At 46.7% G+C, this 13855-nt stretch overlaps 2 protein-coding genes across 5 annotated transcripts in view; one reads left to right on the top strand and one right to left on the bottom strand.

Moving 5' to 3' along the window:
• Positions 1 to 12301, bottom strand: part of LOC119387147 (arrestin domain-containing protein 4) — a 69763-nt gene extending 57462 nt beyond the window's left edge. For 3 of the 4 annotated variants that reach the window (XR_007415392.1, XM_049413386.1, XM_037654454.2), the window contains exon 1: positions 11297 to 12296. Coding sequence is in view for 3 of the 4 variants with exons in the window: in XM_049413386.1 (XP_049269343.1) it covers positions 11297 to 11417 (121 nt within the window). In the remaining variant the exon portion in view is untranslated. Of the gene's footprint in view, positions 1 to 11296 lie in introns of all 4 variants that reach the window. The other variant, XM_049413387.1, reaches the window with a different exon arrangement.
• LOC119387148 (uncharacterized) overlaps positions 1 to 13855 on the top strand; it is a 49180-nt gene that overhangs the window by 14310 nt on the left and 21015 nt on the right. The window lies entirely within an intron of this gene.

Below are 13855 nucleotides of genomic sequence, written 5' to 3'. Positions count from 1 at the left end.
CACAGATTGTCAGGAAGTGAAAAGACTTTTCGGCAACAATTTTGCATTGCGCACTCTGCCCGTCTCCTGAAATAGCATATTAAGGTACATAAGCACTGTACCTTCATACATATGCATCAAGGAACAGTGAAATAGCATATCAAGGTACATTAACATCATTAGCTTGGATTCATTTAGCTAGAACGAATAAATCATGTTAAAGCTATACAATGACGGCCATATCATGTGACAGACATCTGCTAAGTGCAGTGTGTATTGTGAAGCACATGCGTTTTATGGTATTGAATGAATGGATAAATGTTTATTCCAGCAAAATACAGGAAATGGGCCTCAAGTGAAAAGCGACAATGGTAGCTTGAGAAGTGCAGAAGGCCCAGTAGAGCAAAAGAGAGACAGAGCAGCAGAAACGTGTGCACGTTCAAAGGCAAAACATATACGCATACAAAAAGAAACAGGAAAGACAAAGCAGAAGAAACGTGCACATTCAAAGGCAAACACCTACGCCATCTGCAAAGTGACAAAATCAAAAAGGGTGAACATTTATGCTAGTGAAAACAATCAAAATCAGAAAACAGTGAAAACAGAAAAGAAGGAACGGCCATTCAACGGCATGGAAGGAATGCAACTTCATTGGTCACGTATCAACAGTGGAATTTGCCAAGGTTACATGTGCATATTCTTAGCCATTATGAGATGTGCAAGGCTAATTTAATCGCATTGATATAAGTCAGCTGTTGAGTCTGTTGAACCAGATTGTTGAATCATCTTGTCTATTCCATCTCGTTAATTTGCTGTTTTGCATTATGTTGCCATAGTTTTCAAGGTCAATACATAGTATCATGACTGTTGACACAATTTGACAAGGTGAAAGCGCTGTTATTGTGCCCAGGCCTTAGTTTATCCTCACTAGAAGTGCGCTGTTTATTTTTGCCATGGTTCAGTGCCAAGTTGCCCAATCTTCACTCCTAAACAGAGTAGGTGCGGTTAATCAAGACCTTGCTAACATTCACAACCCTTTTAAAGTGTACTTATAGTGATAACTTTACTGACATCAAAAACTACCCACATAATGGTAAACATGGCAAGAGTACACTTCTGGTGGTGTTTCGCATTTTTTTTACATCCGTTTGTTTTTCGCCCTGTGCACACGAAGTGAAACGCTCACAAGGAAGTACTTAGCAGCATCTCAATTTTGTATTCATTTCGTGTTTTGACAAAATGTCTGCAATAAGGATAGTCAAGTGCGAATCTTCGGTAAGACATTCATTTTTATGTATACAGAAATCTTAGTGGACTTCTTTTTTGTGTAATTTTCAGGAATACACTTCTGGCAAAGCAGCAAGTGTTGCTTGCCCACCAGTCTGTGTTCAAGTCAAGTGTATTGTGGCCATGAGTGTCGGCAGGATTTTGTCTTGGGGGTGCAAGGCGGCGTAACGTGTCGGCCTGGTGAGCAGGAGAGCATTGGTGTAGCTTGGGTGGGGTCAAGTGCTGGTGTGTCTTGATGGCGGCAGGTGCCCTTTGTGCAAACCCCTGCCGACACCCATGATTGTGGGAACACCCTGATGTGCCTCACTTTACACTATGTCGAACAGCTCGTACATCTTACCACATTTAGGCCAACACTGGTATTGATGCAGAGTGTTATGCGCAATACTGCGTGCAACCTTTCTGATATCGTGTGCATTTGAAAATTTCGCATTGTTTAAAAAGACGCTGAGTGGACCCAGTGTTATTCAGCAAACATAAGTCTTAACAGGGGCAGTTGGGCGAGTTGGTGTATATTCATAGTTAAAGAGGGGGGGTGCCAAAAAAATCACAGCACAGAGAAATGAAGGGGACAGGATGACGCGCTACTAGCAACTGAAGTTTAATCGAAACCACAGAAAGATGTAAACACACAGTACGAAAAAATTACAAAACTAAACAATCACACATCCATAGAGGAATGAAGGGGGCAGACAGGACAGTACGCTACTAGTAACTGAAGTGTAATCAAAACCACAGAAAGATATAAACACGCATGACTAAAAAAGCGAAGCACATGTTCAACTTCAGTTGTTAGTAGTGTGTCGTTCCGTCCCCTTTGTTGCTATGTGTTCTGATTTCGTTTTCACGTTTTCCTTACCTATGAACTGAACTCCTGACTGTTTCACAGTCTCTATATATGTGTGGTCAATTTTATTCATCCTCATGGCATATCAAGTCCTAGGATCCAGTGTGCAAAGCGACCAGTCACTATTTACAGGAATTTTTGTATTTAGTGCCTGTGATTGCCTAATTGCAAGTTGACGTTGCAGCCATGGTGCTTGGATTATTTTCAATGTGGTAATTATGCGTAAGCCATCAAGTGAGGAATTAAGGATGAACTTTTGAGTTACAGATGGCACTAGCTGGCATAAAAACATAGAAGCATGGCTGTACTTGTTATGCATATTAGAAGTATTGGTACATTGCAGTCATGTGATTATGCCGACAAGTTCCCAAGCACACTTCCAGAAATTTACGATGGCTTCCAGGTATCTGTGAGTAAATATGTACAGCAACATATGAAGGCAACCTTGTAATTTTGTGGGCATTGCTGAATGCTTTTATGCACCTTGGTAAGTGGACCTACAGTCAACACCACAGGTCTATTTGGGCTTTTTTGTAGGAAACTCAACTCCAAAATCATCTGCGACATGTTTTGATGCCATAGGGCAAACTAATGCAATAAAAAACTGTACAACTGCCTGTCTACACGGTTTCATATTTCCCAAAAGTGATGCTAGCCTTATTGTACTAATTAGTTGCCTTCGTGTGTAGGCTGACACCAAGTTCCTTGGGTAGCTTATTTTTTTGGATTATACTTACATACTGGCACGGTGAAGTGCACACGTTAGTGCGCATCATGATGAGATTTTACACCCTACTTTCGTATTGCTTTACTGCTGTGAATTATGTATAGTGCTTAGGCTGTACTGTATATGTTGTTCCACGTGTTCAGTTTTGGGAGTAGGTTCTGTGCACGACGATGGAAATATATACCTATATCCTTACATTGACACGAGAACTGCTGCTGTTTTGATTCCAATAAAATGTTGCAACCACTGGTTCTTGTATCAATTGAAGTATGACTACTTGTCGTGCATGCAAATTGAAGAAATGAATTTGTGCTTGCAAAACAATTGCTGAAACACTGCCTGCTCAATGTAACTGCTTGTGTTTTATTACCAAACACATTGAACAGATGATTCACAGATTATGACACATTGTAGAAGATAGGCAACAGAAAGACAGAAAGTCATCACTGTGTTCTAACGTAGATTGGGTGATCTTTTATCAATAGTAGCATAATTGAAGGTTGCTGTTGTATAAATAAAGTTTAACGTAGTGTGCAGGTGGACGAGGGAGTGCACATATGATAGTTTTTCCAGTTTTCTGCATATTTGCTACAGTCCTCGTGTTTCTGTGTTACGATTGTGAAATTCTGAATTGCAAACAAGCCAACCTCTCTGCTGCTGTGGCTGAAGTCATTCAACAGAACCATATTTTCTCAAGAACAGCTGTTCCATTGAGGAAGAGGGTAATGCTTTTTTTAATGGGTACTGCATCATCTGTCTGAGGGGAGGGCCAAGTACACATGGACGTTCACAAGAGAGAAGTGCAAGTACATTAACTTTTTTGTTTTGTGGGAGACCTGTCACTGGTAAACTGGGGAGGTTGACCTTGACCTTGGGGCACGCGTTAGGCATTCGCTTTAACGCGGTGGCGTGATGCTTACCAATAAAAGCTAATTAGTAAGGAATGTAGGTAGTATCCGAGTATGAAAGCAAACAAATACTGAATATGTGTTATAGAGAATCACTGAATGCCGTGCTAAAGCGTGCATTGCGAATAAGCGCTAATTGCGGAAATAGATAAGCGTTCAGCTGCTCAGAAGGCGCTGCTCGCGGCTGTACGCGTGCATTCAACGCACTTTATGTAGGCGCGTTACAATGTCCTTGTAACTCTGGAATTTTCTGCGTGTGTAATTTTCATATGCGAACGCAGGCGGTCCGCGCTAAAGGGTGCATTGCGAATAAGCGCCAATTGCGGAAACAGCTTTTTGTTCAGCTGCTCAGAGCGCGCTGCTGCCCCTGCGTGCAGCTCGCGGCAGTACGCGCGCATTAAATGCACTTAATGTAGGCGCGTTACAATGTTCTTCTAAGTCGGGCCTCTGCGTGTGTAACTTTCATATGAGAACGCAGGCGGTCTTCGAACCGCTCATAACACGCTGCCGCATCTGGACGCGCGCAGTTCGCGGCTGCAGAAATAACGAAAATTGCTCCACAGCATACGCTCATGGAATGCACATACGTTCGCTCATCTGAAGATACCTTTGTCACGCTGGTATTCACGAATTTAGCGCGAGCGAAGAGGGCACACGTTTATAATTTTATAGCGGCACGACATGGTGAACCGGAGAATTCGGAGCCGAGGGTGTTTACGTCGATCGGCTCGGCCTGCATGACGCCCCACAAATTATGTATTGACCTTCCGCAAGAGCAAACACACGCCGATGGTACAAGAACAGAAGTTCGAAGTTGTGCCGACGGGTTACCAGCCGCTTTGTACATACATTGGTACATATATAAGCCCACGAAAAAAGCAAGCTTGCAAGTGGTGGCGCTGTGGTGTAATGGTTATAGTGCTTGCTTTGAGTGCGTGTGGTCGCGAGTTCGATTCCTGTGTCGTGCGTACTTGTATGCAAATGTCATGATTGTGCATAAATACTTTGATGTCCATTTTCTATTATGTCCTAGTGATGAATAGTAGCGGAAATTGGCCGGTAAACGTAATATACTGCCTAAAATATACTTTTTTTTTTTCATTTCGCGACCGCTCTAGGGCCTCGTATAAAAGGCTTTAACAGCTCTCAAAAGAAGCAGAAAAACTCTCAATGCGCTCTGTTCAAGCCCCCAAAATGGCTTACATAAAAACACCAACTTTACCTCCAAAAGGAGGCTTTAAAAGCTCTCAAAAGAACCAGAAAACTTCCAATGCGCTCCGTTCAAGCCCTCAAAATGAGTTCAATAAAAACACAATTTACCTCCTTAGTTCCGTCTAATCACTCCCTTAAAGGATGTAAATAAAACCTCCTTTTGACCTCCTTTTGAAGGGGGTTTTGCGTAGTACCTTTTAGATGCACGTTATGCGTCGAGCCCGAAATCCCTAAAGGGCTCAAACCCGTTTGCAGTGCACGTGTATACAATGGCCGCCACTGTACACAGCTATGAACGGCTGGCGTCCTTTCGACGGCCCATTTCTTTGTTCGCGGCCAATTGTTTTCGAGACAAGCTGTATATTATGAGCAGGGGGAGAGAATATACGCCCTCGGTTGTTGTTCTCGAAAAACTGGAGCCGCGGGACAATACGGAAAGCGTGGAAGCATGCGGCGCTTGACTCGGACCGTTGACGACTTGTCGGCAATGGCGTGCACGCGCGAGACCTCGATGATGACGGACAGCAGTGCTACTGAAAAGCTTCCTACGTTGAAAAGTGGTCACTTTTCCGCATTCCTTCACGCTCCACGATTGCCTGACTTGACTTACCGGCGCTGTTCAGTTTATTTTTCGAGGCATAATTCAGTGCCTTGGGCGTGGTGGCGGCCTGATTTTTCGTAGTCCTTGCCGTCTGCCGCTGCCTTCAACTGTCAACAATCGTTACGCGAGGAATGACAGTAAGCTGTCCAGCTGCGATGTCTTGTCTTTTTGCTCGCATGCACGTTGCGTCCTCTAAAGAACTATCGACATTCTGCTAGAGCCGCCGGCCGGATTGAACGGCGGGGCCTCCGGCCCCGCCTGAATTCTTTCTCCTCGGGACCTAATAAAGTTCGAACTCACTCACTCACCATCGTTCTGAATTCCCTTATAAACCATGGCACAGGAAACTTGAGGGTCGATAACATTGCCGACCGAGAAATCAAGGAAGAACTGCAGACAGAGCACTGTGAGAAATCTCCACTCTGATTTTTTTTTTCTTGCGCGATGGCCGTTATAAATTGTGGCTGTTTGTCACAAGATGCCCGGCTGCTAAGATATTTAGGAGGCAAACGTTCAAGTACCTCGCCGCTAGCAAATAGCCACAGGCCATTTTTCCGAACAACACCGCCCACTTTTCAATTTTCCGCTCGATCTGATGAGGCAACATCCCTCCCGCGCAGCCATTCTCATTAGCTTCATCCTATGATTTTCGACGTTGCAGGATTCCACAACAAACAAAATTCCCGGCAAACATGTATACATAATTCTAGCAGGTGACATAAAGACACGGGAGACGCGCAAGACAAGTTTTTTCTTGTAGCTTCGTTAAAAACCTAAGAAGCGCCGAGCAGACGCTGTCGAAATTCACGACGTCTCTGGGAGATGGTTCGGAATCTCAAGGTGGGCGCGCCCACGACCCGCTGTTCATTTCTGCGCGCTTGAATTACGAAGCCTGTGCTCAAGCTAACAAGCTGACATTTTGGAAGCACTTAGTCTGGGACCTCGTCAACAATTATATTTTAGTGCCGGGGAACGCTGACTGACTGATCTGATCATTTGATGACAACGCGAATGTTTACAAGCTTCGTCGCCGGCCTTTCTGGGAGTGAACGCTTGCTCCAAATGCCTGGAACCGCGTTTCTTTATTGGTCCTTTTTTTTTAAATGTGCGACCTCCTTGCAAGAGAAGGATGCCACCTGCTATGCGTAAGCGTTCATCGAACATTGGATCGGCGGGTGCAGTTGGAGGCGGTTTGAAGCGTGGCGTCTGCCCTGCAAGAAGGACGGGGGCGGTCGCCACCCAAGCGTGACGCCGGATCTGAGCGGAAGCCAGCGAGCGCATGACCAAAAGTATCGGGCCGACCTTGTGTCGCGTCACCCAAGCGCGGGCAGCAGCAGCAGCCGCGAGGGCGCGGCGGCGTGTGGCGGGACTGTGGGCAGCGTGCGGAGAATTGTGGCGGCGGCCAACTCTGCGACGGCACGGCAACGCGCGCGCATATGGAATCAGACTGTGTCGGTTCCAAGAAAGCGTCTGCGTAGTGTTGCCGGCATTACAATGCTTTGGGCGGCCCACTATGGCGCCCGTTTGAGCATCGCGAATGGGTCCGATGACGCGCGCGACGCCGAGACAGAGCTAAATCAACTAGCAAAGAAAAGCGGAACACAACAGAGCCCGTATTAACAAAAAAGTCTTACGCCAAATATTTTCGTAAGAAAATATTTCGGCCAATCACGATACGGGACATATTATAAGGGAAGCCGGCTGACCAATGGGAAAATGCTCTTAGGGAATTCGATAAGTTGTGTGAATTCAGCCCCTGGTGTTTATTCTCGAAAGATTGATTGTTACGGTGATTAGCTCACAAGATGCGATGTATATCTCTTTTCTCTTCTGCGTCTTTATTCCCCCATTCCCATCTCCGTGCAGGGTCCCCTTCCATTTTCTAAGGAGGGGCTGTATATATGTGTGTATGTATGTATATAGGTCACCGCCCTCACAGGGCCCCCCTTCAGTGAAAGGAGACTTTAAGCCCAGAGTAGAGAGCACATTTTTTTTCTAATACTAACCGCTCTGAACACCTCCCCACCTCCTCCCGTCTTTTTACCTGCCCACCCTGGGCATCCGCCAGGAATAGAAACCTCCTCTTAAATGTTCTTACGCTAGGATTGTTCGTTAGATTAAATTTCAGTGAATCCCAATGGTGGGTATATTATTAGCGTAGGCAGTCGGCCAATGGCAAGGACAATCACGAACGAATCAATCGTGAATCGAGACCTCGAGGGACTAACGCCAAGTGCATTATACGTGTGTTCTCCTTCATTTTTAGTTCGACTATTCGCACAATCGAGCACATTATTTACTGAAGCTGGACAGCTACCACATGTGAGACTAGAAGCTGTTCAAAGGGTCTTCACTACAAAGACTGCCTGTGTTGTCCCCCGAAACACAGGAAAATCTTTGAGTGACTGTTCATCGGACTGGAGTCGTGCCCTCAGAAGATGACATTCGCTTTCCTTTAGATTGTGAATGGACCATTTGCAAAAATCTGCAAGGCGGCTTTCCTGCAAGGTTGTTTTCCAACCAAAAACTCTCAATCCCCGACTGCCTTTCTCGCTCATTCTGTTATTGCTTCTCTACCCCCTCCCCCCCCTTTTTTTTTCTTACGAACGACGGCTGCCTTGTCCATCTAGCGAAGGCTGAGGGTTCGTACGAGGCGGCCCCACAGTAATAGTTGGGGAAGAGGTCGTTTTGTCGTACTCGCGTGCCTTCACTGGAATTAGGAGCGGTAAAAGTACAATGAGCGAGAAAACTAGTCTGCGACGGAGAGTTTTTGGTTGGAAAACAACCTTGCAGTAAAGCCGCCTTGCAGATTTTTGCAAATGGTCCACGCCGCAGCCATGTGATTGAGCGACAATATACGACCGTCCTCGTAGCAGAATTGCTATCTTGAAACGTTGATGCATCTTTCGAAGAAACCGAACATTGCGAGCGACATCAGTGACTGCCCTCTGAAGGTACAATCGCTGATGGATTATTTATGAAAGTTTAACGGTCAGTACGCGGGAAAAAAAAAAAAGAAACGTCGAACTGTCACAGCCTGAGCCCATGGAGCAGTAGCTTATATGTCCTTTTTATTTTTGTCTAAAATTTACGAAGCAGAGTCGCGGTTAATTAATACCACATTGCATTCCAAGGACCTCAGTTCCTATCTACATGTTATAGTTTTCACGACCGTTGACTTCTATATAGCTTAACATAAAGAAAAAATTGGCTAGGTGGTTTCCGCTAAGCATGGTCTTATATTTAACACTCCTGAACGAAACACAAGAACTAAGAAGGAAGTGCTACAGTTGGTACGTGTCTCCCTCCTTCGTTCTCGTGATGCGTTGAGTAGTGCTACTTAACACCTTGTTTAATTTACTTAGTTTCCTTCTATGGCAATTTATTCCACACTGCCTAATCACAAATCGACCACATATTCCGCCGAATACTTCAATTCCTTCGCAACAGCATACGTTTTCTGTTCTATCTATTTATACGCCTTGGCTTCGATAAGCTGCCGACAATCAACAATAATTACCCGGAAAGCACTTCTGAAAGCGCTGTAAAGGAGTCGGCAAGGACACTGGTACAGGTTTCGTGAGATCAGTGTTCATACATAACGTGTTTCCATGGGCCCTCAATTGGAAGCCCAGTTGAGTGGCCGGTAGTGCTTGCCCTCGAAACGTGCATGACAGGTTTTATATACTAGGTATTAAACTTAGAACTGGAGTCCTACTTGTTCTTTTTTCCTTTAAATGTGAAATGAAAATGCCAAACAGTTTTGGAAAATAGATAACATTGGTTGTAGTCTCTTTTCTTTTTGCTTGTTTTTAGTCCTTACATTTGAACATTGTAGATCACAAACGCACATCACCAGAGCAAACACGCAACATGCGGCCATATCGTTAATTCTTCGTTATAACTTTGTCGTAATGGTTGCTATAGCAACGCAATTTATTTCCCAGGCACTGATATTGCTAAAGACTTGTCGTTAGACTCCGCATGCAATGCGATATAATGGAAATATGTGCGTCTCTGCCGGTGCTACGTCGCATGGCGCATAATACTCCCAACGTAAATACGCTTAATGAATGAGTTGTATCGTGTCTCCAGCCGCGCTTACGCGTGTTCGACGGTAACTTGCCGTAAGATTCTTCTAGTACATCTCACTCATGCAGACAACTTCACGCTTAGTAAAGACGCGCCACCTTAACCATCAGAAGTCGACTTCCGACTTCGGAGAACCTATGTACGCATTTAAACATCAAAATAACATGATACGCGATGACGTACAGACACATTCAAATAAACACGAATCTTTTTACTGCTCAAACGTGTTCACCAAAAGCAACGCACCTATGAACGCAAGTTCCCGCTTAAAAAATTCTGCTTCGGACGCCGAAAAGAAATATTCAGAACGGACGGGGTCTCTTTTCAAACATTTCTGACTTAGCATTCTCACTCGTAATGTTGCTTGCATTTCTACGAAACGCAAGAACGCACGGTTCAAAGGTGGCGCGAAAGATAAGTGAATTCGCGACTACCCCTGATTACGTAGACCTTCCGCGGCTCGTGACGTCGCATGCTGGCGACACGTACTACACGACACGGCCCGCGTGGGGTGGGCGCGCCGCATTCTCGCGTGTCGGCGTTCTGCACCTCCATGTACGGCCCTGACATGGGTGAAACATGTGTAGGGAGTCCGCAGAATCCGCCCGCAGCATACTTATGTGGTGCTTGCATGGAATTCACCCCTTTTCGTACAGGGACGTCTTCAGACTACCACCACCTCTACCCAACTTCCCAACATGGTGTTCTTCCGAAATTTGGACTTCGATGCTCTGGTGCTTTCGCCGGTGCCAATAAATAACCATTAAGTGCGAGTGTCTCTCTGTGAGTGTGCCTGAACGTTAAATGCGTGCTCTTTTTCAGTACTCGTTAGAGGAGAAGAAGTAAATACGCGCGGACGAAATAGACGAAGTAGTCCGCAGGCGAGTCGAAGTAGTCCGTTGACGAGGCAGCCTCATCTTCGTCACTAGAAGACATAGTATATAAACAGCATGGTCTTTGTAACAGTGTAGTCCGGAATTAAAGTGGGTAAACAATATTTGCTTGTATAACGAGCATATTGTATCATTATCGCGTTGTATAATCTCTTCAAACAAAAAAAGAAGAAAAGAAAAGGCGGACACAGCACAAACTGCTAAATTTAGATAATTTGACAAGCTTGACAGCGAAACCTACTAAAAGAGGGATAGATCAGCTATAAACGTTCGGCGGTGATAATTCCAGCAAATGCGAAGTGAGACCCCGCTTTGGCCGTGATAGTGCCTTTACCCAACCTGGGAACATACGAATACGAACTATCTACGCAGTTTGACAACTAGTTTACTTGAGGGCTGAACGAAAGTGCCTAAAGGCTATGTTGGCTCTCCGTGATCGTTGAATGAAGAATAATTCGTAGTTTGAGAATAGCGGTAGTTTCAAATAAAATATAACTAAATAAAAGAACGTGGTAATACCAGCGTCCATAAAGTGTGGTCCGTGAGCACTCATAATGTGTTAATGGAACATGGAGAAATGCGGCAATGCGCCATTGGCTCGTTGACTGACATCGATGACGGGGATATAAACAAGTACGATCAAGTGCAAGTACAACTGGGAACAACTGTTGTGTTTACGGTTTATCTCAAAAACAAAGAGAAACAAAACGGCATTTCACTGGCCTTCGCCATGCATGCTAAGCTACCCACCTGTGACGGGTATCTCTTCATCCAGCTCCACCACAACTTTTCCCGATAGGAAGGAACCGGGAAAGTATAGCAATGTTTCGTTGTCCAAAAGGACCAGGAACTTCTGTAGTTTGCGAGACATGGTCGGCGTGCAGGCAACGCCACTTGCTCCTTCTAGTCGGCAGAACTCACACGCGTGTCACGTTCTTCAGGAGCCCACCCACGGATCTCAGAACGCGGTCCTGAGTATCATCAACGAGTCTTGGTACACAGGCACACACGATCTTCCAGACAGTTCGCACAGCACAAGAGACGCCTGCTCAGCGTCAGAGTCGAGTGATGTGATCAGGGTTGCTCTAAGAGAGTTCCATATTGGACGAGGGCGTTGTCTCTCCGTCGGTAATCGCGCGCAGCTGACAGACTTGTTTGCGACCTTGGAATATCGGTCTATAAGAGGAGGCAGGCGAAACGGTCACACTACCTTTCAAACTAACACCTGCCAGGACACTTTGGAAGGTCGCACAGCTGGTGGGCGCCTCCGACGTCTTCCACTGCACAAACTTTCTGCCGAGACAGGTTCAAAGGAAAACAGGTGCACGCAGAGGCAACGCGAGCTCACCAATGACGTGACTCTTCGTTCAACTTCCGCGCGCGCGCGCCTTTCTTCAGCGTCGACCGGACGTTTCACGGGAGCGAAGACTTTCCTTTCTGGAGTTCAACACGCGCGTTCCAGACCTTCACGTACACCGCACCGTGACAGATTCGCGTGTCCGAACAACTCACTGTAGTGGCAGTTTCACTCGTGGAAAGGTTAACGCGCACAGACGGTACGTGGACGTCGAACCAGGCGCTCACGGAGCGCGTGTGTCGCGCGGCGGGACCAGGAACCGTGAAGCGCGCTGCATTTCTCTCTCCGGCGCGCACGCGTGTCTGTGTGTGTGCACGCTGGCGCGCTGTCGTACGTACACCAGCCCGGAATGAGGACAACTCCTGGGCCACGAGAAGAGCCTCGGCGTCGTCGCTTCGGCGGCGGAGGAGGTAGGCGGGCAGGCAGGCAGGTAGGTAGCGGCAACGACGTCGCTCGCGTTGAGGGAAAGGAGGGAAGGAGTCCGCACGTGACAGGTACGCGCGCTCGCGAGCGCTTTTCCAACGCAACGACGTCGATGCAGTTGCCGAACAGGTTTTGCCTCGGGGCTGGCGTTGGGGCGAGGGTCGGCGGGAACGCCGTGGCCCTTACCGGGGTCCCAGCGGAACTAGCCGAGAAGGACTGCCGTTCCCTCGTCCTCTTGCGCGAGAGTGCACAAGCGTGCGCGGGCTGTTTGTTTGCATCTAGGCAACGGTCCGGCTAACTGTTCTCCTTCAAGAGGCCGCCGGCGAGCGGTCATTCCCAATGGGTGCGCTTGTTGCCCATAGCCGTTCGCGGAGTACAGCGGCGGCACCCCCCTCTTCCTGTGTGCGGACCCCCGGTGTACCGAAGTGGGCTCGTGACCTCGAAGCGTCGCTCACGGCGCGAGCGGTGGCGGCCGGCCATAGGTCACACAGCAGCAGCAGCGGCGGCGGAAGCGGGTTACTCGTGCTCCAAAGCAGTCGGCATCTTCAGTCGGCCCCTAGTTTCGGATAACCGTTCATTAAGTGTTCTGGGACACGCGTGCTTGCGCTCCTTAAGACGGATGAAGCGTTCAGCGAGGCTGGCCAAGTAACCGAGCCCGTTTGGACAGGACTGAAGAGATTGATCCCTACGCTAAATGGCGGATGCAAATTGAACATGTACTGCGACGTCGCATCCAGATGATGTTCTCATTTTGCGCGCGCAGCGCGTGTGTATCTGTCAATTATCAGAGTCTCGAAGTGGCTGAGCGGGTAGCGGCTGCGTATTCAAATTAGGCTTCGTTTCTTTATTTCTTATTACAAAAAGCATTTTTGTTTTGTTGCGTGGACTCCGCCTCGTTTCGCTCAGGTATATTTCTGATCCAAACTGTGAAGCTTAAAATGAGGCTGGTTCTAATCGTGATGCTAAAGCACACACTGAAAGCCTCGCTTCACGTGTAACTAATGGCTCAGTGATATATGGATTGCTCTTCGCAGATACATGAACTTCGCAAGTAGATTAGGGGGACTGTGGCTGATAACTGCTGCCGTCTCAGAATTTGTAATCACACAGTAATGTAGGAAGAGAAATATCGGATGAGCATCGAGAGAACTCACGAGCAGCCCCACGCAAATATTTTTCCGGCCACACTTGCGCTTGTCGGATATAGGGGGGTTTCAGTTTCAGTTTATTTATTTTCATATAAAACAGACATGCTTACATAAGTATGCAGAAAGAGGTCCCAGGGCACTTGGCTGGAGGGGGACCTACTGTCAAAAAATGTGTGTTATATGTGCTAGTACATTACAACAATGTCAACGACGTGGAAGATCTTATACAAAGAAAATTTAGTGCAAACTGTAAATAGCATTAAACTATACTAAGTACAACAAGAACACTGCTTAGAGCTGCGCCCTTCACGGTTGGTCTTGGGAATAGGCTCCGCTCCACATCCCCACCACCTCCTCAATCCAAGATACTAGCCCTATCAT

Source organism: Rhipicephalus sanguineus, chromosome 3, assembly GCF_013339695.2.
Source record: "Rhipicephalus sanguineus isolate Rsan-2018 chromosome 3, BIME_Rsan_1.4, whole genome shotgun sequence".
Taxonomy (NCBI): Eukaryota; Metazoa; Arthropoda; class Arachnida; order Ixodida; family Ixodidae; genus Rhipicephalus; species Rhipicephalus sanguineus.
Note: the sequence above shows the minus strand (reverse complement) of the source record. Positions and strands in the feature narration are given on the sequence as shown.